This window comes from Notechis scutatus, chromosome 15, assembly GCF_049901735.1.
Source record: "Notechis scutatus isolate UNSWTSFEM ecotype Mainland chromosome 15, rNotScu1.2, whole genome shotgun sequence".
Classification (NCBI taxonomy): domain Eukaryota; kingdom Metazoa; phylum Chordata; class Lepidosauria; order Squamata; family Elapidae; genus Notechis; species Notechis scutatus.
Window position 1 is genome coordinate 1,818,238 of NC_142023.1, and position 26,140 is coordinate 1,844,377.

The 26,140-nt window shown below is 47.1% G+C and overlaps 1 protein-coding gene across 1 annotated transcript; it reads left to right on the forward strand.

The window, feature by feature from the left end:
* Window positions 1–10,697: 10,697 nt before the first annotated feature.
* Window positions 10,698–22,390, forward strand: DIPK1B (divergent protein kinase domain 1B). The gene is given in 6 exon segments (XM_087943977.1): window positions 10,698–10,760; window positions 10,762–10,776; window positions 17,808–17,942; window positions 19,378–19,485; window positions 20,957–21,133; window positions 21,291–22,390. Coding segments are annotated over 6 exon segments (1,296 nt in total). The 5' UTR covers window positions 10,698–10,712; the 3' UTR covers window positions 22,104–22,390.
* The last annotated feature ends 3,750 nt before the right edge of the window (window positions 22,391–26,140 follow it).

Below are 26,140 nucleotides of genomic sequence, written 5' to 3' on the forward strand. Positions count from 1 at the left end.
AGAAACAATTAACTGCATCTGGAATTTCTTAGTACTACATACAGAATAATCTTGAACTTTTCAACTCCTCCACACACACCCTCCCATTATGTGGCAGCTGAATTTCAAAGCTGACAATGGCCTCCTGCCATAAGATGGAAGGGTAGGTGGAGGAAATTAGGGAAGTAGGGATGGAGCAGGGGGAGGGTGACAGGGTGACAGGAACCAGAGATGTCAAACCAGAATATACCAGCTAATCAAATATGGAGCCTGAGAACAGAATGCGAAACTCCACCAAAGAGGCACGAAACCTCAAAGTCATTCCAAAAACATTGAAAGCAAATATGATTGGACGCTGGTCAAGGGAGAGAGGAAAAAGGCAAACTTTATGCAGGAATAATCAGATCCAGCTTTGGTTATGCCATAACCACTTGACTTTAGTAAAGAGCCTTTCGCTTCAAAGAACAGAGTCGAGGGTTTCTCTTTCCTAAATGTCCAAGTCAGGATGAGCCTGACAGCGCCTTGGGAATAACAGAGCAAAGAAATCTTCATAGGGCCAAGTAGCAGAATCATTGGCTGAAGAAGAGAGTGGAATAAAAAGATATTCCAGCATTGGAGTTGCTCTGTTCCATGGGAGGGAACGACAGAGACCGGACTATTGAAGCCTTTATCTGCAACTTCCAGGGGGATGCAGTGAGATTTATGTAAATAGAGGATCTGCAATCAAGAAAGACCTTTGGCCTATTCAGGGAGTTGTTCTGCTTTTTGCACCTGTCAAGTCATAACATATTTCTATGGTCTTTTTAGAGTTGCCAACAGAAAGGGAGAGGGGAGCAGTGCGGCAGCTTGCAAAACCGAAAGTGCATTCCATAAATGTTTTCAAAGATAGTAACTAGGTGACTGAAGTTTCTGCTGCACAAAATTCTAACTGGAGAGCATGATTGATGACTCTTGGCAATGGATGCGTTGCATTGGAAAATATGAATTATGATACACCCAGAGGGGTGGGGGGGAAACCAGGGTCAAAAGGGTGACAATGAATGATGTGTCTCAGAGTTGGCTACACCCAGGCAGTGCCAGACATGTTAACTCCCAATAAATCCTTTTCAAGTTTTGGAAGCTTAGCTCGAGACTCATGATTTAAATGGGGGTAACCACAGGAATCCTGACTCCAGCCTTATCTCAAAAGTCAATGAAATTGGACACTACTTAGTGCTTGGATGGGAGACTTGAGGAAAGATCTGAGTTCTAGTGTCAAGCTTCAAATGGCGTTTTTGCTGTTGCAACTATTTTCACTTCTCAGCTTACCAACAAACTATGGGGCGGAGGGGGTAATAGAACGAAGCTCCAGATATCAAGATGCTAGCCATGGGAACCAAGGACGTTTCGGCAGGTGTTGAACAAGAGCTGAACAAGACTTTCTCACAACAATACCAGAAGTCTCCATTGGGACAATGTGACCTGACCTAATAGAGTGGAGAGAGAACTTGAAGTTTATTAATTTTCCAAATTTAAAAAAAACATAAAAACAAAACTTTGCACATTGTTATCAACATCAAGACATCTTTTGCATTTCCTCACATTTTTCAGTATATGTATTTACTTATTCCTTTACCATTACATCTTACTCTTACTATAAATCAATATCTTTTATCCTTACATCTCAATCTTCTCCATGGTATATTTACATATTTACATATTCCCTCGTTCTTTTCCTAATTGCCATTTTCTTTTCTTTTTATTTCTAAACCACTCATACCAGGCATACCAGGCCCTATAATAAATTGAATCTTCTCTGTCTTTTATTTTCATCATTAGCCTGTCCATCTCTATACAATCTATTATTTTTTTAATAACCATGCCTTCTGGTGGAACCCCTTTTTCCTTCCAGAATTGTGCGTACGAAACATAACATATCTATCTGTTTTATTGCATTTTTGTGTTATTATACCTAATAAAAAAGTTTATGGATTAAATTCAATTTTCTGTTTCACGATTTCTTCTATCCATTGTCTAATTGTATTCCAATATTTTTTCACTTCCTGGCATGTCCACCAGGTATGAAAATAAGTGCCTTTTTCTTTTCCACATTTCCAACAATTTGGGTCTGAATTAAACATTTTTGCCAATCTAGCGGGAGGAAGGTGCCATCTATAGAACATTTTGTATTGATTTTCCTTGTATGCTGTGGATGTAATTAGTTTGTAATTCGATCCCCACATTCTCTCCCAATTTTCCAGGTCTATATTATGGCCAACATTTTTCACCCATACCACCATCATCTCTTTGACCACCTCCTCTTCCATTTTAAAATCTAGTAGAAAGTTATATATTCTTGAAATCATTTTCTTTTCCATTTCTTGTAGAATTTTATCTAATTGATGCTTTTCCATGCAGAAACCAAATATTTTGTAATTAACATTTAAAAGGGATATGGGCCTGTAATTTTGAATTAATTGATGGTCCGAATCTTCTTTTGGGATTAATGTTATATATGTCTCCCGCCATGACTTAGGTAATTTTGCTGTTGTCAATACCTAATTATAGAGTTCTAATAATTGAATTTCTAATTTTCCTTGGAGCGTTTTATACAGTTCCCCAGGGAAACCATCCGGTCCTGGTGTCTTATTGTTTTTTCTGTTTCAGGATTGCCTCTTGCAGTTCTCTTAATGTTATTTCCCTGTTTATCTCTTCTTTATCCTCTTCCGGGATCACAGGTAGCCCTTTTCCTTCTAAGTAATGTTGGATATTTCCCTACTATATAGTTCCTCAAAAAAACTTTTAACAATATGCTTTTTCTTTTCAATTTGATGTTGTAGTGCACCATCAGCATCCTTCAATTGTTGGATTGCTCTTTTTTCTTTTTCTTTCTTAAGTCTATAGGCTAGCCACCTTCCCGGCTTATTCGCATGTTCAAAATAATTCTGTTTTATCTTTTTCACGTCCTGTAACCATTCATCTTGTGCTAACATGTTCAACTTGAAGTTTAACTCTGTGGGATTGCTTGCATGGGAAATAGTCAGATCTGATTTTGCCCTCACCTTTGCCAATATAATATACTCACTAAAGTTTTGCATTAAAAGATGGGATCGCCTCAGTGGTGCTGGCTTTTGGTTGGGTTTGTCAGTTAGAACCTTGGCACTAGTCAGGGAAGAAGAATAAATCCTTCCCCTTCATTTCAAGAGAGTGGGAGAGTAGAGTAGAGTAGAGTAGAGTAGTAGAGGGTAGGGTAGGGTAGAGTAGAGAATAGTAGAGTAGATAGAGTAGATGTCAGCCTTCAAGATCTTCCTCCTTTCCTTTGCTTCTTTCTGGCTGTCATGAGTAACGGGGGTGTGGGGGGTGGTGGAAGGGGGAGATGTATGGGACGTGAGCTGAAAGTGTTACTGATATTGTATAAACTGGGGAGGGTTTCTCATTCCTGCTTAGCTTTCTCTTCTCTGCGCAATTGCAAACCTTTATCTGAGTAAGCCAAGGTCAACTAATCATCACCACCTGGAGATGTCCACATGATGGAGTTCACAACTTTTAATTGGAAGAACCGTTTCAACTATTGGGGGTGGGAACATTTCACTCCCTTGATATATGTGATGTACGTGCCTATTTCCCCAGATTCAGAATTTTCTGGTATGGGGGGGGGGGGGGGGGGGGGGGGGGGGGGGGGGGGGGGGGGGGGCTCTGACCACTTAACTTCCGGTAAAAGATATATTTTCTCTAATTACAAGAGTCTAAGTATTTCTTTCTTGGATTTTGAACGGAGCACCAGCTGACAGTAGAGTAGAGTAGAGTAGAGTAGAGTGGAACAGAACAGAACAGAACAGAACAGAACAGAATAGAATAGAATAGAATAGAACAGAATAGAATAGAATAGAATAGAACAGAATAGAATAGAATAGGAAATGGAAGGTACCTTGGAGGTCTTCTAGTCCAGCCCCCTGCTCAAGCAGGAGAACCTATCCCATTTCAGGCAAGTGACTGTCCAGTCTCTTCTTAAAAGCCTCCAGTGCTGGAACACCCACAACTTTTGAAGGCAAGCAGTTCCACTGATTAATTGTCCTTACTGTTAGGAAGTTTCTCCTTAATTCCAGGTTGCTTCTCTCCTTGGTTGTTTCTTGTCCTGTTTCTCTGGTGCTTTGTGGAACAATTTGCTCCCCTCCTTCTTTGTGGCAGCCCCTCAATTACTGGAATGCTGCTATCATGTCCCCCCTAATTCTCCTTTTCTCTAGACTAGCCAAACCCAAATCCTGCCAACGTTCTTCATATGTTTTAGTCTCCAGGCCTTCGATCCTCTTAGAGAAGGAGCCCCCAGTCTGAATTCTTGAACGAAGAGTCTCTTGGGTTTTTTGGGGCACCACAGGGCTGAGTCTGCAGCTCCACTCCTGCCCACCTGATTTGGGCAGATGCCAACTGGCAGAGCTGAGAAAGGCTCGAAGGTCGGGAGGCTTCTGGGGATTGACTGCAGAGCCGGAGGCCGAGCTTGACCTATAGGAGGAGACTGTGGAGAGCAAGCCTGGCCTAACCAATGTTGTCATCCCCTGGAAATAACAGCATGGTATGAAACTCCTGCTATACTTAAGGAACAAAGGAATCCAGGACAGCCTTTCATCCACTTGGCCAGGGCAAAGCTGAACTTTTCAGCAATTTCTGGCTGGCATTTCCTGGGCCTCTATCGCCCTCTACTGGCCAGGTCAGAAATTGGAACCACAATTGGGTCATGTTGCATAGAGTTTTCTCAGGCTTAATAGCAATAGAATAGAATAGAATAGAATAGAATAGAATAGAATAGAATAGAATAGAATAGAATAATGGAATGTTGAATAGAATAGAATAGAATAGAATAGAATAGAATAGAATAGAATAGAAGTGGAGTGGAGTAGAGTAGAGTAAAATAGAATAGAATAGAATAGAATAGAATAGAGAATCGAATAGAATAAAGAATAGAATAGAACAAAGAATAGAATAGAATTAGAATAAAATAGAGAATAGAATAGAATCAAATAGAATAAAGAATAGAATAGAACAAAGAATAGAATAGAATTAGAATAGAATAGAATAGAATAGAATAGAATAGAATAGAATAGAGAATCGAATAGAATAAAGAATAGAATAGAACAAAGAATAGAATAGAATTAGAATAAAATAGAGAATCAGAATAGAATAGAATAGAATAGAATAGAATAGAATAGAATAGAATAGAATAGAATAGAATAGAATAGAATTCTTTATTGGCCAAGTGTAATTGGACACACAAGGAATTTGTCTTGGTGAAAATGTTCTCAGTGCACATAAAAGAAAAGATACATCCATCAAGAGTCAAGAATCATCAGGTATAACACTTAATAATAGACATAGGGTACAATAAGCAATCAAATCATACTAGGAAACACTCAATATAAATCGTAAGGATACAAGTGACAAAGTTACAGCCATACAGTCACAAGTGGGAGTGGATGGGCGATAAGCAGTGAGGAGAAGATTAATAGTAATAGTACTGCAGACTTTGTAAATAGTTGGACAGTGTTGAGGGAATTATTTGTTTAGCAGAGTGATGGCATTGGGGAAAAAACTCCCCTTGGGTCTCGTTGTTGTGGTGTGCAGGGCTCTATAGCGTCGTTTTGAGGGTGGGACTTGAAACAGTTTCTGTCCGGGATGTGAGGGGTCTGTAGATGTTTTCACAGCCCCCCTTTTTGACTCAGGGTGCAGCATACAGGTCCTCCGTGGAAGGCAGGGTTTAACCTGAAAACAATTTCCTGACCGTGAGAACAATCAACCCATGGAACAGAAGTTGCCTTCGGAAGTTGTGGGAGCTTACCTACTATCACATGTGGTGGAAATGTGTAAAAGCAAAAAAGTGCTGGTGGCAAATAAAGGTATGGATGGAAGAGATGGCCAGCCAAAAAATAGAGTTTAGACCAGAAATGTTCCTGTTGGGAATTACAGATGAGTAATACAGTAAAGGAACAATATATTCAATGATACATATAATAACAGCTGCGAGATTGGTGTATGCCCAAAATTGGAGGAATGAAAACACCCCTATAGAAAGCGAAATAATAAGGAAAACATTAGTCTATGCAGAGATTGTCAGACTAGCTCTAGAAACTAAAGGGTGAGACAGAGTATTGTGAAGTCTGGAGTAAAATGTATCAATGGCCGGAGTCGAGGAAAAGAAGAAATTGTTGACGCTTTATAGGAATGAAAGTTAAAAGTTTTGTAAGTTAAAGAAAACGAAATAGAATGGACAAACAAGACATGAATACAAAGATTACACAGAGAAAAAGGAGATGGAAAAGAACCTAGGTTGCAAATATGTATATAAATGTACAGTATATAAATGCAAAGAGAAACAAATATGTAACCAGCACTATATCAACAATGTAGGGAGAAAGGGAAAATTAACTGTTACATTTATTTCTATGCTGTAGTATGTATGGGCAAAATGACAGCCAAGAAAGTCGCACTGTGTTCAACTGTTTTTAATGTTTATTTAATAAAAACTTCATTAAAAAAGAAGACGTTGTGGGAGCTTCATTCCTGGAGGCTTTCAAGAAGAGACTGGGCTGCCATCTGTCAGAAATGGCGTAGGGTCTCCGGCTTGGGTGTGGGGTTGGACTAGATGACCTACACAATCCCTTCCAACTGTGTTAATCTGTAAGGACGCATTGTCCCCAACACAGATAGCCTTTGACTTACAACCATTCAACGTTATAGTATACATAGTGACTATTCAAACTTACAGCGGCACTGAAAACCCAACGGTTATGACTGGTCTTCACACTTATGACTGTTCTGACACTCTCACACTCAGAAGTGATGGGTGCTTATGAGAGTTTTGCGGCCATAATTCAGCACCAGAAAAATAAACACAGATGGCTGATGCTTCATTGAACCCCTTTATAAACATAAGTAGATTTTACAAACCAGTTGTAGATTTCTCCAACATGGAGCAAACTCAAACAGAAACACGTTGCAAGTTCAGAGCAGAGCTCCAGTCTTCAGCGAGCAAGTTTCATCTTCAATAAACAGACTCAGAGCTCTACATAGCTTCAGAATTGCAGAGCTTAACATAGGGCCACGCCTACGCTACTTTTAGTTTCAGTTTCCAAACTATCCTCATTGGCTGATTTAGTTGCTATACCTATTTATTGGGTGACCTTGTTATCAAGCTCTATTCCAGTTCATGAATCTACTGACAGGCGCTTCATCCCTGGAGGTTTTTTTAAGAAGAGTCGGGGGAGCCGCTTGTCTCCAATTGTGTCAGGCAGAGGGCTGGACTAGAAGACCTCCAAGGTCCCTTCCAGCTCTATTCTGATTGATATGATCAAAATTTGGGTGCTTGTCCATTGGCATGAATTTATGATGGATGGAAACTGAATGAGGAGAGATTCAACCTAGAAATAAAGAGAAATTTTCCTGACCGTGAGAACAATCAACCCGTGGAACAGAAGTTGCCTTCAGAGGTTGTGGGAGCTTCGTCATTGAGGTTTGTAAGAAGAGACTGGGCTGCCTCTGGTCAGACATGGCTGTTCCAGGTTCTCTGAAAACTCTGGTAAAGAGGCCTTTAGAGCTCTGCAGATTAACAGAGTTGGAAGGGACCTTGCAGGTCATCTAGTCCAACCCCCACCCAAGCAAGAGACCCCACACCATTTCTGAGAGATGGGAGTCCAGTCTCTTCTTGAAAGCCACCAGGAATGAAGCTCCCGCAACTTCTGAAAGAAACTCCTGTTCAATCGGTTGATTGTTCTCCAAGTCAGAAAATTCCTCATTTCCAGGTTGAATCTCTCCTTGGTAGGTTTCCATCCATTATTCCTTCTCTGGCCTTCAGGTGCTTTGGAAAATAACTTGACCCCTTCCTCCTCTCTGTGGCAGCCCCTCCAATATTGGAAGGCTGCTCTCCTGTCTCCCCTGGTCCTTCTCATCCCTAGACTAGTTATTCCCAGTTCCTACAACCGTTCTTCATATGTTTCAGCCTCTGGTCCCCTCATCATCCTGGTTGCTCTTCTCTGCACTTTTTCTAGAGTCTCAACCTCTTTTTTACAGTGTGATGACCAAAACTGGATGGAGGATTTGAAGTGGGGCCTGGCCAGGGTGGAATGAAAAGAACCACCATTATATTTTGTGATTCTAGATTTTGTGGGTTGCGATTTAAGACTGCAGGTGCTTCCTTTGCAGAAGGACAGATCTCAAGAGTTGCTCCCCCCCCCCCTTTTCTCACCAGAAAACTCAAAACAAATGCCATCCTTTCATTCTATGGCCATTTTCTAAAACTTTGGGCTTGGAGAGTCTCTAAACAGGTGGGGAAGGAAGAGCTTTCCTTCACAGGCTGGCTGCTCCAGGGTTGCAACCTCTGCTTTCTCACCTTTGCTCCTGCATCAGATAACAAAAGCTATTTGTGTAAATTTCAGAGAGTTCATACATTCAGCTCACTCTGATCAACACCAGGGAATGTAGGCATTCCAGTCTATGGAGATTCTCAGTCCTCCAGGTCAGGGTTGTGCCAAAGGTGCTTTTTCAAGAGGCAACTGGACTTTCTGGTTTCCCTTTGAAGGCGTTTCGCTTCCCATCCAAGAAGCTTCTTCAGATCTAACATCATCATCCAGTCATTAAATGGGCCTGGCTAGTCTAGGGAAGAGAAGGACCAGGGGAGACAGGAGAGCAGCCTTCCAATATTTGAGGGGCTGCCACAGAGAGGAGGAGGGGTCAAACTATTTTCCAAGGCACCCAAAGGCCAGACAAGGAACAAGGGATGGAAATGGATCCAGGAGAGATTCAACCTGGAAATAAGGAGGAATTTTCTGACTTGGAGAACAATCAACCCATGGAACAGATGTTGCCTTCGCAAGTTGTGAGAGCTTCATCCCTGGAGCCTTTCAAGAAGAGGCTGGACTGCCATCGGTCAGAAATTGGTGTAGGGTCTCCTGCTTGGGTGGGGCGTTGGATTAGAGCAGGGGTCTCCAACCTTGGCAACTTTAAGACTTGTGGACTTCAACTCCCAGTGTTCCTCAGCTAGACTTTGCCTTTGCTGGCTTTGCTGGCTGAGGAATTCTGGGAGTTGAAGTCCACAAGTCTTAAAGTTGCCAAGGTTGGAGACCCTGGACTAGATGACCGCAAGGTCCCTTCCAACTCTGTCCATCTGGATCTGTAAAAACCAGAAAGTCCAGTTGCCTCTTGAGAAGGCACCTTTGGGACTAGGCATTCCAGATTTCTGTAATCACCTGAGCTCCAGGCTGCAGGTCTAGTGGTCAAGAGCTTTCTGTAGCCACCCTGGTCTTTGCTCCTGAGCAATGGTTCTTCTCCATGGTCCATCTTAGATCAGGGGTCTCCAGCCTTGGCCACTTTAAGGCTTGTGGACTTCAGCTCCCAGAATTCCTCAGCCAGCAAAGCTGGGAGTTGAAGTCCACAAGGCTTAAAGTGGCCAAGGTTGGAGACCCCTGATCTAGATCACACAAGATGATTCGATGAGTTTAGATGATAGGTGCCTCTACCAATTCGTGGTTTAGAATCAGATGTGTGGAGAATAACTCTGGTTTTCTCAACACAACTAACCATGCCTTGATGCAACTCAAGTCTTCCAGGTCCTGGTTGTCCCAAAGGTGCTTCTTTTTCAGGAGGCAACTGGACTTTCTGTTTTTTTCTTTTCTTTTGAAGATGTTTCGCTCCTCATCCAAGAAGCTTCCTCAGCTCTCCCCGGATGGTGGGGAAGGGAAGGATTTATATTCCTTGCAGACCAGCTGGTCATTTGCATCCTTTTAGAGGGTCGTTGAGGCCACCTGGAGGTTTACCTGTGTCCTCAGGGTCACCTGAGTGGTGCAAATGCTTCCTGGAGTCTGCAATATTTCCCTCTGGAAATCCATTCCTCCTCCCACACCATTCCAAGGGGGTTCCTCCCAAATTGTATAGCTAGAAGTCTGTAGAGATTCTCCGTCCTCCAGGTCACGGTTGTCCCAAAGGTGCTTTTTTTTTTTCAAGAGGCTTTTGGGGTTGCTGTTTGTTTTTCCTTTTGAAGACGTTTCGCTTCTCCTCCAAGAAGCTTCCTCGGCTCTGACTGGAGGGTGGACAATGGATGGGTTTCTATGCCTTGCGGGGAATCCTTCCCTTTCCCCACCACCCAGTCAGAAGCTGAAGAAGCTTCTTGGAGGAGAAGCGAAACGTCTTCCGAGACGAAGCTTCGCTTCACGCCCGCCGCCGCCGCCGCTGCTGCTGCCCGGGATTGGAGGGGCTTTTGCGAGGCCGACGTTGCGGGAAGCGGGCGCGGGTCGGGGGAGGGCAGGAGGGGCGGCGCCTGCCGAGGAACGGGGGTCCTCCGCGGGTGAAGGTGGCCTCTCGGGACGGCGGGGGCGCCGAGCTCCGGCTTCACCAGCAGCCGCCTTGCCTGCTCGGAGGCGCTTCGGAGAGCCGCGGCGGCCGGTCCCTTTTCGGGGCGAGGGGAGCGGCAGCTCCTTTGGGCATCGGCGGGCCGAGCGAGGCTCTCTTGCCTTGGAAGGGAGGCCGTGGCGGGGAGGAGGAGGAGGAGGAGGAGCGGCCGGTCCCCGTAGCAGCAGCCGCTGCGGCGAGCCGGCGGCGGAGGGAGGCCCGGGCTGCCTCGCCCCTCGCCCGCCTCCCTCCGCTTGGCCGGCTCCACCCTCGCTCTCCCCCCCCCCACGCCGCCCCCAGCCTCCCACCGGCCGATCCTCCGCCAGGGATCGCCGGGAGCCTTCCCGGAGCGCTGGGGCCAGAGCCGGCAAGGACAGCCCAGCATGCGGCGGCTCCGGAGGTTCGTGCAGCTGGTGGTTTTCTGCCCTGTTCTCCAAAGGCCTGCAGGTGAGCCGGCGGGGGAGGGGAGGGGAGGAGGAAGAGGAGGGGGAGGGGAGGAAGAGGAGGGGGGAGGAAGAGGAGGGAGAGGAGGAGAAGAGGAAGAAAAGGAGGAGGAGGAAGAAGAGGAGGGGGAGGAGGAAGAGGAGGGGGGGGGGAGGAGGAAGAAGAAGAGGAGAAGGAGGGAGGAGGAAGAGGAGGGGAGGAGGAAGAGGAGGGGGAGGAGGAAGAGGAGGGGAGGAGGAGGAGGAAGAAGAAGAGGAGGAAGGAGGAAGAGGAGGGGGAGGAAGAGGAGGGGAGGAGGAAGAAGAAGAGGAGAAGGAGGAAGAGGAGGGGAGGAGGAAGAGGAGAGGGAGAAGAAGAAGAGAAGGAGGAAGAGGAGGGGGAGGAGGAAGAGGAGGGGAGGGAGGAGGAAGAGGAGGGGAGGGGAGGAAGAGGAGGAGGGGAGGAAGAAGAAGAGGAAGAAAAGGAGGAGGAGGAAAAGGAGGAGAGAGGAGGAGGAGGGGAGGAGAAGAGGGGAGGAAGAAGAAGAGGAAGAAAAGGAGGAGGAGGAAAGGAGGGAGGAGGAGGAGGAGGAAGAGGAGAGGGAGGAAGAAGAAGAGGAAGAAGAGGAGGAGGAGGAAGAAGAGGAGGGGGAGGAGGGGAGAGGAGGAGGAAGATGAGAGGGAAGGAGGAGGAGGAAGAGGAGGGGAGGAGGGGGAGGAGGGGAGGAGGAAGAGGGAGGGGTGGGAGAGGAAGAAGAGGAGGGGGGAGGAGGAAGATGAGGGAAGGGGAGGAAGAAGAGGGGGAGGAGGAAGAGGAGGGGAGGGGGAGGAGGAGGAAGATGAGAGGGAAGGGGAGGAAGAAGAGGAGGGGAGGAGGAAGAGGAGGGGGAGGGGAGGAGGAGGAACATGAGAGGGAAGGAGGAGGAGGAAGAGAGGGGTGGAAGAGGAAGAAGAGGAGAGGGAAGGAAGAGGAGGAGGAGGCGGCAATGGGCACGGGAGTGGGGGCAGCTCCGGCCGGGATCGAGGATGGCGCCGGTGGCCTTTGCTGCAAACGAGGCTGCGGGGCCTCTGCCTGACACCTCCGGCCTCTGCCAGTCCCGACTCTCGGATGGGCATCAGGCCGCTTTGGGAAGCGCTGCCGGGAGGCGGTGGCATCTCTCCGGTCACACCTGGGATGAAGCCCCCGGCCCTTATTCTCCCTCCTTCCACCCCCCGCATCTCTCCGATAAACCCTCCCGCTAGTCTGGGCTGGAAGGCGTTGGGGGAGACGGGCCCGCCTGGGTGTATTGCCCGGAGGGGTGAACCAAACCATGGCGGGGAAACCGAAGCGGGCCTTAACGATTTCTCGGAGCGTTGATGATTATTTGACAATAATAAATGATATGATAGGGCTGGTATAACCCTGCGAGCCCAGCCTACGGTGCCCAGAGGCTCTTGAGCGAAGCTGCTCCCGATCTTTGCAAACATTGACCTGATTCTCTTCATCACGGGTGGTGGTGGGAGAGACAGACAGAGAGACAGACAGACAGACAGACAGGCCCTTTGCCTTCCTTTTCTACAGCATCCCTCTGGATAGGAAAGAGCCTGAACTTGAATGGTTCCTGCATGGATCGGTCTCCTTTTCTTGTCCTCTTGTTCTTCTCTTACAGCTGGCTGAAGTTGGCCCCAAAACTTGAGATGCCATGAAACAAGCAAATATTTCTTTCTTTTTTGCAGAGCTAGGTGGAAAATTGCAAAAGGCAACTCAGCTCTTTTGTTTCTTTGGTGCCCGAGAAGGGGAAGTTGTAGATACTCTGACTGGGAGGGTGGGGAGGGAGGTTGTGGAGGAGCCTGAAATGAAAGTCAGGACTATCCTGACCTGCTAAAGGCAAACCGCAAAAGCCAGCAGGAAGGATTTTCCAGGAGGGAGTTTAGAAGCCCACATTGGCCATTCCATTATTTCTCCTGGTAAAGATTTAAAAGTTGGTTTGTTCCTGGGAACAGGATGGTTACTTTTTGCAGGGGTCATAAAATGGGAAAGAAACAACCCTTTCCTCCCACAAATTCTTTAAAAAAAAGGAGGGGGGGGCACTTCCTACCGGTCAGGATTTTGTGCTTGTCTGGAAATTATCTGTATTATTTTTATGAAGCAGCCCCCAAGTTGAAGGAACCGTGGAGGTTTTCTAGTCGAACCTCTGCTTGTCAAGGACACCGTCCATCTTCTGGACAGGTGGCTCTCCGACCTCTTCTTGAAAACCTCCACAATTTCTAGAAGGAAGCTATTCCTCTGGTTAATTGTTCTGTCAGGAAATTTCTCCTTGGCTCTGTGGTTGGTTCTCTCCCTCACGTTAGTTCTTGTCCTGCCTTCTCGTGCTCTGGAAATAGGTTGACACCCCTCCGTGCCCGCTTCTCTGTGACATGATCCCCTCAAATATTGGAAGAGTGCTATCCTGTCACCCCTCGTCCTTCTCTTCACTAGATTAGACATGCCCAATTGCCTTAATCATTCACCGTACGGTTTAGCCTCCATATCCCACATCGTCTTTGTTTCTCTTAATAGATCAACAAGGTTGGAAGGGACCTCGGAGGTCATCTAGTCCAGCCAAGCGTTTGGACCTCAGGGACCACCAAACTCAGCATTTTAAACCCCTTGGACCAGAGACCCTGGGAAAATCCCCCCTCCAAAAAAGTCTGCAGGAAAATCCCCCACCCCGTTTGCCTACGGATCGATCGTTCTTTATTTGGGGTAGCGGGATACTATCTCCAGCTCCATTCTCAGGGGGAGAGAGAGAGAGGGAGAGACTTTTGGCTTCATGCAAGGAAAGCAGCAGAAGCTGCAGAAGTCTTTCTTTCTCTTCCCCCAAACTCCACCAGAAATGAGTCATTGTGAGACTTGTCATGCCGGCGCAGCCTTTTGGGGCAGGAGGCCTTGCAGGGTCCCAAAGACTCACTTCTGGCGGAGTTTGGGGGAGAGAAAGAAGGACTTTGGCTGCTTTCCTTGCGTGCAGCCAAAAGCAGAAGAAGAAAGAAGCGGAAAGAAGCAGCCTGGTGGCCAGGCCAGGTGAGTGGGGCAAGTGGGGCATGTCCCACCCCTCTGCCCTTTCCCCCTCCTCTCACTGCCTCGTATTGTTTGCAATGCAAGCGACGCAAGCCTTGTGTTCCCGCGGGCCATGTGGGTGGTGCAGCCTTGTGTTCCTCCGCAGCCTTAATTGCTTTGGGGGGGACATTTCTCTGCGGACCACCAAAATTTTCTCATGGACCACCAGTGGTCCCCAGCCCCTTGGCTGGTGACCACTGTTCTAGTCCAGCCCCTTGCTCAAGCAGGAGACCTAGACCAGGGGTGTCCAACCTTGGCAACTTTAAGACTTGTGGACTTCAACTCCCAGCTGGCTGAGGAATTCTGGGAGTTGAAGTCCACAAGTCTTAAAGTTGCCAAGGTTGGACACCCCTGCCCTAGACCATTCTGGACAAATGGCTGCTAACCTTATCTTAAAAATCTCCAGTGATTCCTAATTTTAGCAGGCAGAAATGAGAGAACAATCTTCAGAGGTTTAGAGAGAGAGAGAGTTTGAAAAATAACAGAATGAAATCCAGGAAATCGAAAGCAAAATTCTTTGCTGAAAAGCCAACCTGGGAGAGACAGGTGTTCTCAGGTGTGGAACATGCCCCTGGCTTGACCTCACACACCTCTGTTGAGTCAGCTCGGTGGTTTGGCTCCATGAAAACCCAATGTAATTTTAGGTCGCTGCAGCAGAGGCACCATTTCCAAGTGACGGGGGAATAATCATTTCACTTTATTCTGCTCTAATCAGGTCCCATTGTGAATATTGCAGTTCTGGGCACTGCATTAAGGAGGCTTCAAAGACACGGAGCAGGGATAGAGAAGGCAGTGAAGTCCTTTGAAAAGAAATGAGTATATCCAGGCTGGAAAAGGAAACTCTGGGAGGTAGAATGATGCACTGCTGAAAATACCCGAAAGGCTTCATGGTATCTCTTGATCCTGCATGCAGAACACGGAATGAGGGGCTCAAAGGCAGATGAATGTTGGAAGAGGCTCCCAAAGGTGCTTTTTTCTTTTCAGGAGGCAACTGGACTTTATTTTTTCGTTGAAGACGTTTCGCTTCTCACCCAAGAATCTTCTTCAGCTCTGACTGGATGGTGGGGAATGGGAGGAGTTATACTCCTTGCAGACAGCTGGTCATTGGCATCCTTTGAGAGGGCTGTTGGGGGCCACTTGGGAGTCAGGCAAGGAATAACGGATGAAAACTAAACAAGGAGAGATTCAACCTGGAAATAAAAGAGGAATTTTCTGACAGGGAAAGCAATCCAGTTGCCTTCAGAAGTTTTGGGAGCTTCATCAGTGGAGGCTTTCAAGAAGAGCTGGCTGGGGCATTCTGGGAGTTGAAGTCCTCCAGGCTTAAAGTTGCCAAGGTTGGACACCCCTGATGTAGGGTCTCCTGCTTGGGTGGGGGGTTGGACTAGATGACCTACAAGCTCCCTTCCAATTCTGATTATCTGTTATCATCTTCCAGTGGCCTCTGGACCAGAGATTTGTGGAAGAGACAGAAGAGGGGCATCTGTGGAAGAAAACCAAGCCAGCAGGAGAGCGGCTTGAATGCTTCTGCCTTGCCCTGTTGAGAGAACACACTGTCTGCTTCTCAGTTAACATCTGTCCCCTAGGGAGGCCTCCTGCTTTGCATGCAAATGGCATTTAAAGTGGTTTAATCAAGCCATTAATCAGTCCAAAGGCAAGCATTAAACCCTTGCGGGTTTCTAAATTGTGTGGCATAAGGACTGGGTTCACACACCACACCACAACCCCATACGGAAGAACTGGGGCACTTTGTGATTCACTTCATTTGGTGGAAACAAGATCCCCAGAGGGGTCTCCTGCTTCAGCAGGGGGGGGTTGGACTAGATGACCTCCGAGGTCCCTTCCAACGCTGCTTATTCGTTTTTTTATATAATGTTAATTATAAATTTTTCTTTAACATACATGAGTGCTCAATAGCGTATTGTCTGAGTCAATTTACATATCCATAACGATAGTAATAATAATATTCTTCACTTGGATATAATGGGTATTCTTCCAACTTCTAATTTCGACCTTTTTTAATCTAGCCATGGGTAAAACAATCCCAGGTTAAAAATATTCTGTATCTTCTTTGTCCGGGGCTAAGACGCTGAGCTTGTCGATCAGAAAGGTCGGCAGTTCGGCGGTTCAAATCCCTAGCGCCGCGTCACGGAGGGAGCTCCCGTTCCTTGCCCCAGCTTCTGCCAGCCTAGCAGTTCAAAAACATGTAAAAAATGCAAGTAGGAAAATAGGGACCCCTTTGGTGGGAAGGGAACAGCGTTTTGTGCGCCTTCTTTGGCGTTTAGTCATGTCAGCCACATGACCAGGGAGACGTCTTCGGACAGTGGTGGCTCTTCAGCTTTGTAACGGAGAGCCAGAAACAACTACCACGCATGTGGGAGGGGGAACCGTTACCTTTACTTATCCATTTCCGCACAATCTAATATTTTTAAATTATATTTTCATCTGTAGGAGTTTCCTTGCTTTTCCAATGTGGTGCAAATACAATTCTCACTGCTATCAAAACATGTAATATTAAGTATACATTGTCCACCACATATGGTAGTATGAACCCAGTAGCTGATTGCATTTCCAGCATTCCAACTAGTTTAGTTTAGTTTTAGTTTAGTTTACTTTATTGTCATTGCATATTGTACAACGAAATTAAATACCATCTTCAGTGTACTATACAGTAGAATTCAATAGAGTTACTGCTCTGGGATAGAAGCTGTTTTTCAGCCTGTTTGTCCTTGTTTTTATTATTGTCCTGTACCGTCTGCCAGATGGCAATAGTTCAAAAAAAGGGTTCCCAGGATGAGATGGATCTTTGATGATGTTTTGAACTTTCTTAAGGCAGCGGGAGCTCTAAAGCTCTTCCAAAGAGGGGAGAGGGCGACCCATGATCGCAATGGCGTTAACCCTCTGGAGTGCTTTCCTATCGGCCCCTGTGCAAATGGCAAACCACACAGAGGTGCAGTAAGTTAAGATACTCTCTATGGTGCAGCGGTAGAAGGTCACCAGCAGTTTCTCATTCAGTTGTTGTTTTCTGCTTATTGTGTGTTATTCTATGAATGAATCCAGCCAGAGCGTTCCATCACAACCAAGTGGTGGGTTTCCAAATTGTTTCCCACCGGTTCTATGCATGCTTCTATGCACACATGCTTGGAGGGCTCAAAGACCGACCACTGTCAATGCTGTTGTCAGGGTTCCAGCGATTGCCCTAATTAAATCATGAACCTCGGTCCAAGCTTCAAAAAAATTCAGGATATTTATTAGGAGCAACATGCTGACATTAGCCTAAATGCAGCCAACTCTGGCATATGTAGTTTACAGTCCCCTGTGACCCTGTTCCCCCCCCCCTGGGTGTGTCATAAATCAGATTCTCCAATGAAGGATTTTCGGGGGCTGAAGATCCAATAGCATAGCTACAATCTTTGTAAGATAAGCATGGGGTGTACTTCTGGTTTTAAACTGCCGTAATGCTCCTTCAGATTCCCCCCCCCGTTTGTGGCAACTCAAAAACATAGCAGAAAAGCATAGGAATGTTTTACGAGTTGACAGCTGGCAAGCTGAGCTGTTTTTTTAGCTCAGCTGAGGCGCGGGATCCGCTCTGCCTTGAGGATCAGCTGAGTTAAAAAATCAAGGGAATATAGGAGAGGTAATGGCGGGGGCGGGTGGGTGGAGCCAACCAGAGGTGGTCTTTGCTGGTTCTCCGAACTAGTCAACATTTCCGCTACCGGTATGCCAGAACCAGTCTGAACCGGCTGAATATCACCTCTGATCACCACCCAAAGGTGAAGATGCTCCCCGTTAAACTTTTAACGGCACTTCTTAGCTTTCTTACTGGTCTTCCAGGGGACTTAACTTCCGTCTGACTTAACTTCTGAGACTGGCCAAGGTGTGCCAGGTGCCGCCATCCTCCATTGCAGCCAGGGACTTCTGGAATGGCGCCTTGTAGCCATTAGAATGTGCTGACCCCCTTTGCTTTGTTTCTCTCCTATCAGAGCCGCCTTCCTGGCATCAAAGTGAAGTACCTGTTCTTTGCCTGGCTGGGGATTTTTGTGGGCAGCTGGATGGTCTACATGCATTATTCGTCCTACTCCGAGCTCTGCCGGGGACACGTCTGCCAAGCCATCATCGTGAGTGTTTCTCTGGGGAGGGGTTCTTCCGGCCAGCAGAGAAGCAAGGATAGGGCAGCTTCCAGGTGGACCACCACTGTTCTGACCCAGCTACCCAAAGACGACAAACCCTCTGTAGTTGAAGCAATTATTCTTTTATTAGGAGCGCTGGCAGCCCCAGGAAAAAAGTTTCTCTCTCACTGCAGGCTAATAAATCCATGCGGCAGGGAGATGAATAATTGTCTGCCACACCTGTTCGTCTCCACCCCCTGCCTTTTATCAGCAGAACTAGGGTGAGGCTTTGCTAGCAGCAGTGGCTCTTCCGTCCCAAGGACCGGCCCATAGATTTCCACTGCTGCTCTCCTCTCCTCTGTCTTCTGCATATCTGCGTGCATCAGGCACTGGACCCAACTGTTCCTCCTCTTCCTCATCAGCCACCTCCAGACCTAGGGGCCCTTGACTCTCCATCTGAGGGCTGCCGGATGGCCCAGGCTCCTTCTCTGTCTCTCTCTCTCTGGTCTGGAGGAAAACTCTCCCAGGAACCTGCAACAGCCTTTGGCTGCAGCTGTTCCAATCCAAAATGGGTGTAAACAGAAAACTTTAAACTATAAATCCAACAAAGCAAGATAAGGTAATAAATCCGGCAGGGCAAAATAAGGAGTTCCAGAAGTGAAGTAACACGGCAGTAAATCCAACCAGTTGGGAGGATGCCAGGAACTAAGACAACAGCAGCCAACATTAGATAAACTCAACACTTGTTCCCGACAAATGCCCCTCCCAACTGGTTCTCCTTTAAACTCCTTTCCCAGGTGGCCTTGTGAAGGGAATCAGGGCCCTTTCCTCCCCCATAAGCCATGCAACCCTCGTTGCTCCCTTCTCCATTCCTCCCTGCGTGCCCTAGGATGAAGATGGGGTGGGCCTGGGTCTTCCTCTAAATTCCCTCTCCCTTGTTCTACGTCTTCCCTGCTCTGCCCAGCCTGATTTTTGCCCTTCCCTAGTTTCCTCCAGAGCCAACGGAGCCACACTCCCACTCCCTGACAGCTGTTCATCCTTCCTCCTCGAATTCACGGGAGAGGCGGGGGGCATGACAATTATATAAACAGGGAGCAGATCCCACTCCCTCCTAGCACTGATGATGTTATCTAGTTGGGTCATGAAATGTCTGCAAGAAAACAACCAAGCTCAGAGAGCAGTTCAACCCTGAGCTACAGCCACTCTCTTCTGTTTGTGGCACATGTCTCTTGGCCAACCTCTGGGTTGTACTTGCTTCACAGCTTCGGCTCAGACTGCTATTCCTGTTGTTGGAGGCTCTTCCATTCATCGGAAGAACTTTAAATTGTGTTGGAAAGGGGGCTACTAGGCTCCTCCTGCTACGTAGCCCTGTCTATTTACAGGGGCAACCCCATGTCAACCTATCAAGAAAGGCTCAGGGTTTCCCCCCCTCTCTCTCTTTCAGTGTGATCAATACAACAAAGGCATCATTTCGGGGTCAATGTGCAAAGATCTTTGTGAGGACCACACCTTGGTATTTGAACACTGCTTGTCACCTTCTCCCACCCAGCAGGTAGGTCCTGGGGAATTACCCTGAGGGCAAGTTGTCCTTGTTTAGGACAGGAGGCTGGGCCATCTCTGGGAAGACCCGAGAAACTCATTTTTTTTCCAGAAAAATAACTTCAGAGAATGGAAAGAAAATATAGTCTGGTTGACACGGAACTCTACTCCAAGATAATATCATCTTTGATTTGTAAGAGAACTCCAGTTCTCTGGGTTTGGGGCAGGTCTGTGTAGTGTGGGAGCTTTCCTCATCTCTTCTCCACAAGGTTACACCTGAAATCTTGCCCTTACAAATACTGCCATGACATGACAGCTGTCTTGCGATATTTGAGGGGGTGCCACAAATAAGGCAACGCCAACCTGTTCTCCAAAGCAGAGAAGGCAAGACAAGAAGCAACAGATGGAAACTAATCAAGAAGAAACTTCCTGACAGTGAGAACAATTAACCAGTGGAATAGCCTGCCTCCAGAAGTTGCGGGTGCTACATCAGTGGAGGCGTTTGAGAAGAGATTGGACAGCCATTTGTACAGCCATTTGGTATAGGGTCTCTTGCTTGAGTAAGGGGATGGACTAGCAGACCTCCATTGTCCCTTCCAACTCTGTGATTGTACCATTCTATTCACTAAAAAGTTAATATTCAGGGCCTACAGCTGATGCCTAGGGATATGGTGGACATGTCACTGATCCCTGGCTTAAATTAGACATGAAGTGGAACAGGATGAGATTCAGGACAGGCAGAAGTAAGGTGGATTTGAGAGGTTTCCAAGTGGGAAGAAATCCTTACAGAGAGTCCTTGACTTTTTGCCTTCTCAGGGAAATCTCGGATCTGAAAATGAAGTGTTTTTTTTCTTTCTTTCCAGAGCCAGGGGAACATGAATATGTGTTTGTTTTTCAAATCTGAGCTCTGGGTCCAAACTCAAGTTTTCTGGCTGAATTGAGTTCTACCACCAATTCTGAGACATGCCTCGGGCTAAACTCCTCAGGGAAATCTCAGGTCTGAAAATAAAGTGGTTTTTCTGCTTTCCAGAGCCAGGAAAACACTGAAAAAGGGGACCTATGACACAGATTCAAAGTCATTCAAAGCATCCCTCTCCCCACGGTCAGGTGATTGCATTTGGGGCATTCGGCAACATTTATACAGGGAAACAGTCCCGTGACTGTGATTCACAGTTTTTTTTTTCTAGAAACCAGTATGTACTTTCTGTTTTTGCAAAAACAATGCCCCATAGCATACAATGGGTTCCATTAACAACTGCTGTATTTTCTTTACAACTGGTGTGTTCATTTTAACAACGGCCACAAAAAAAAAAGGTCAGGCATGGTCACATGTCGACTCTTTTTGCAACTGTCAGGACTTACCAGCCAGAATTCTGGGCTCAAATCATGGTCGTAAATCAAGACAATGAACATTGTAAGTCTCCAGCTGCTGAGGTTAAGGTAGCGAACACAGTCCCCAGCACCATTTTTGTTGTATCTTGCAGGTCTATAGCGGCCTCTGGAAGGAGAAAGAGGTGGTTATCAAATGTGGCCTGGAAGAAGCCCTGAAGGCCGACAGCAACCCGGATGCAGATCCCAGGAGAGACGTGGTTCTCTTCAACAAGCCAACTCGAGGGACGTCCATGGATGAATTCCGGGAGATGCTCCTGAATTTCTTGAAAGTGAGTGCCTCTCCATTTCAAGGAGGAGGCCTTGGAGCTACCTCTCAAGGGGCCGATTCACACATGCAAAGATCTATTCTAAACGTACCTTCCTGCTTTACCAGGTTGTAATGTGAGGTCCTTACAAGATGTCTTAAATTGTTCTTTGTTTTCACAGTCTGGTCTTGGAGATCAAGCCTCCCTCACCAACTTGGTGAACCAGATTATCGCCATGGCCGACGTCAGTCGGGACGGGAAGCTTTCTCTGGCCGAAGCGAAATCCATCTGGGCCCTTCTGCAGCTGAACGACTTCCTCCTGACCTTCTCCCTGCACGAGAAGGAGCACACCCCCAGGCTCTTGGGGCACTGCGGCGATCTGTATCTCACAGAGAAGATCCACCACACCTCCCTCTACACCATGGGCTTTCCTCCTTTCCTGCAGCCGCTGCTGCCTTCTGCCGTACTCAGAGTCGTCCACCAGTGGTTCTTGCCCACCTGGCCCCGGCGAGCCAAAATCGCCATCGGACTTCTGGAATTCGTGGAGGAGATCTTCCACGGGACCTACGGCAACTTCTACATCTGCGAGGCCGGCTTCACCAACATGGGCTACAATAAGAGATACGACTTCAAAATGGTGGACCTCAGGACAGTGGCCGCCGAGATGACCATCCAGAGGTTCCTTAAGGGCCGTCACTGTGAGCAAAACACGGACTGCACCTACGGGAAGGACTGCGTGGCGCCCTGCGACAAGCTCATGAAGCAGTGCAAGAGCGACGTGGTCCAACCCAACCTCGCCAAGGTGTGTGGGCTTCTGCTGGAGTACCTGCTCCACGGGGCCCCGAGTGACTTGAAGGAGGAACTGCAGAAGCAGCTGAAAACGTGCACCACGCTCAGTGGGCTGGCCAGTCAAATGGAGGTGCACCACTCGCTGGTGCTCAACAGCCTGAAGACCCTCTTGTGGAAGAAAATTTCCAACACCCAATATTCCTAGAGGGGCTCCGGGAAGCCTAAGGACAAGGCCAGGGTGGGGAGCGGCTCCCCTCTTCCCAACTCGGTCTAAGGCCTTCGAGCGAGGGGGAGCCACGTAGCCTCCACAGACAGACTTTGGGATGGGGAGGGATGAGAAAGAAAAGCAGTTTTTGTGGAACAGACGGGGATCTCCAGGTGAGCGTAGCCAAGGTGAAGAGAGGTCAGTTGTCTGTCTGATGTAAATAAATGGTGTCTCTCTCTCTCTCATGGATTTTGCTTCAAGGACACAATGGCTGATTCTCAACTGGGGAAGCCAGTTCAAAACAAAAGGGTTGGATGTCCTTTGTGGCAGAGGTCTCCAACCTTGGCAACTTTAAGACTAGTGGACTTCAACTCCCAGAATTCTCCAGCCAGCATAGCTGGCTGGAGAATTCTGGGAGTTGAAGTCCACAAGTCTTAAAGCTGCCAAGGTTGGAGACCTCTGCTTTGTGGGATCCATGCTGCCAACTCCTCAGGCTGGCTTCAAACAGCTCGTTTTGTAACACGTGGGTTTCAGTTCCTTTAGTTAACTGAAATGCAAACGCATTGTATCAGCCCCCAGAATAAGGCTGAATCCAACAATCAGGTTACGTGTATTGTGTGATGAAGCCAAAGGCAGAGTTTTGTCTGACTGAGCATCATTTCTTGCCGTGAACTGAAAAATTAAAGATTCCTTAGCTTCAGGAGACAGGCTCACTTTCAGCTCATTAGCAGTCTATTTACCAGGCCCTAAATAGAACAACCCGGTGTATGGTATCCATTGTTGACAAGAGACCACTTTCAGAGCTTATAGATTAACTAGATCATCTAGTCCAACCCCCTGCCCAAGCAGGAGACCCTACACCATTTCTGACCAACGACAGTCCAGTCTCTTCTTGAAAGCTTCCAGGGATGAAGCTCCCACAACCTTTGGAGGCAACTTCTGTTCCATGGGTTGATTGCTCTTCAGTGTTCAGTGTCCTTATTTCCAGGTTGAATCTCTCCTTGTTCAATTTCCATCCATTATTCCTTGTCTGACCATCAGGTGCTTTGGAAAACAGCTTGACCCCTTCCTCCTCCTCTCTGTGGCAGCCCCTCAAATATTGGAAGATGCTCTCCTGTCTCCTCTGGTCCTTCTCTTCCCTAGACTAGCCAGGCCCGGTTCCTGCAACCGTTCTTCATATGTTTCAGCCTCCAGTCCCCTCATCATCCTGGTTGCTCTTCTCTGCATTTTTTGTAGAGTCTCAACCTTTTTTTTAGTGTGGTGACCAAAACTGGATGCAGGACTCTAGGTGTGGCCTTACTAAGGCTTTATAGAGTGGTATTATTACCTGCCTTGGTCTTGATTGTATCCGTTAATCAATTTAGGATTGCATTGGCTTTTTTGCCTGCCACTGGTTAGCTTGCTCAAAAGGAAGAATCTGCACTCAAAACACAAAAAGGCTGGGTTTGCCTCCAGGCTGACTGCAGACCCAGGCTTCTCAACCTCAGCTGGTCTTCACATCTTATTTTAAAAAGATAACCGCTCTGATTATCTTTCCTGGAAGGAGAGCCGAGCCTGCTAGCTATAGAGGTATAATCCTTGTTACGAGCAGTGCCTGATTTTATAGCTTTTTTTTTTTTTTGCCACCCCATTAAGCAGCCTGACCCTGGGATGTTGTAACCATCATAAACACAAGACGGTTGACAAGTGCCTGAATTGTGATCATGTGATGGGGTGCAGTACAAGGACAGTTGGGGTTACCGAGGCAGGGCGTGTGGGGCACTTCTATACCTTTCTCCCAACTGTGTTCTTTAAGTTCAGGGCTTGCATTTAAACCTTGTGGTTACTCAGCTCAGGAGAGGAAATAATGCAGCCCAAAGGAGATGTAGAACTGTGGCTCCTATGGAACGACTGGCTAACAATCCTTGTTAACAGACAAGCCGTGTCAAACTTTCCAAGAGTACAGCAGAGGATCAAGATTTGGGGTATCCTGACCCTCGGTTGTCTCCAGCAGTGGAATTCAAAACATTTTTACTACCCGTTTGGTGGGTATGGCCCGGTGGGCGTGATATGGCAGGGGAAGGATACTGCAAAAACCCCCTTCCCTCCCCACCCCACTAACCTGCTTTCCAGCTCCGTTCTCCTGTGCAGGGCAACAAAAGACCTAGCCTAAGACTCAGGAGGCAGAGAATAGATGGGGTCAGTGGGGCCAGTCAGAGGTGGGATTTGCTGGTTCTCCGAACTACTCGAAATTTCTGCTTCCGGTTCTCCAGAACTGGTCAGGACCAGCTGAATCCCACCGCCTCCTTGTCCCCTTGGTATCCCTCCCAATCCTTCGATGAGGATTCTAGGGCTCTCCTCCATCCCTGAAGGATTGAGCTGAAACTCCTCCTGACTGCACATGGAATGGTGCCAGCTGTTCAAATAAGGTGTTCAGACCTGCTCAGCTCACTTCCCCCCCCACACACAAGGGTGCACATTATGCAGGCTGTTGTGGGCAAAATAGGAAAAGAGGAAGGAGCGCAGGACAGGTCGACCTCAATTTACAATGGTTCCTTTAGTGACCAAAGTTACAGCAGCACTGAAAAGTGGCTTGTGACCCTTTTTCCACACTTAATGACAGCAGCATTCCCATGGTCATGTGGCCAAAATTCAGGTGCTTGGCCATTGGTTTACATTGATGACGGTCGCAGTGTCCCAGGTTTCTTTTGCCACCTTTTGACAAGTAAAAGCCAGCAGGGAAGCTCGATTCACTTAACGGGTAGCAAAGTAGTTCATAAAATGGGGGCGAAACCCACTTGTTTCACTTAGCAACATAAATTTTAGGCTCAGCTGTGGTCGTACATTTTGAGGACTGCCTGTAGTATGTATGTTCCCTGGCTTGAATTAGTTATAAATTAATAAAGGCGGGATAAAAACCTAATAAACAAACCAACTATTGGGGGATGAGCTGGTCAAGACTCTTGGAAAATTCCTCACTTACAGCCAAAAGGCATTTTAGGGGCAAAGGAGGGACAAGCTGTTGTTGGGAGGTGGCTGCTCCCCCCCTTTTCAGGGACTGAGGTGTCCAGGCCCTGGCAGCCTGTGCTGGGCACAGAAAAACCCAGCATCCATATTTCCATCCTGGGGAGCAGGGGGCAGTCAGCACCGTGTGAGCCAGCCATTCCATGGAAGCCACTGCAAACCCCACCCCTCCTCTTAAAGCCCTGCCCCTACCTAGAAAGCAGCCCAGGTAGGAGAAGCACTGGGCAGAATCCAAACTTGCAGGAGTCATTGTAAACAAAGAGGCCATTCTGATTTGAGAAAAACATTTATTGGCAACTTCTTCATAATCCTATTTCCGTTCTGTTTTGCATTGGCCAGCTTTCACTAGAACACTGGATTTAATTCCAGAATTTATATTTGAGGAAGGACAATAAACCCAAGACGGGTGAGTAAGGGACGGATCTGCCACCGTTTCCCTTTCAGGCTGCTTTTAGAGCTGCACCTGGAGGATTTCAATATTTGCAATACACCTGGAGGCGCCTCTATCTTCAGACAACTAGGCTGCTCCCTATAGGTAATCCCTGGCGTTCCCTTAGCGAAGATTAGAAGCTACGTGGTCAGTACCCCCATCCCATTGGAGGCCCCACATCTCTTCCCCACTGAGATCCCTCATGTGCATTTAATGACCTGCACATATCAATTAACAAATGCGTTGGGGAAAGCAGGGAGTGATCACTGTCAGCTGGTACTCCATTCAAAATCCAAGAAAGAAATACTTAAGACTCTTATAATTAGAGAAAAGATATCTTTTACTGGAAGTTAAGTGGTAGCAACAAGAAAATTCTGAATCTGGGGAAATAGGCACGTACATCACATATATCAAGGGAGTGAAATGTTCCCACCCCCAATAGTTTTTTTTTTTTAAAACAAGTTTTATTTTCAAGACAAACAATACATAGATACACATAAAACAAAACATAAAAAATCTCTTATCTGAAAGTTGCTTAGTCCTGGGTTAAAACTCTTGGTACAGACACAAATTCAAATTCATATTCATTTTACATACCATTTCA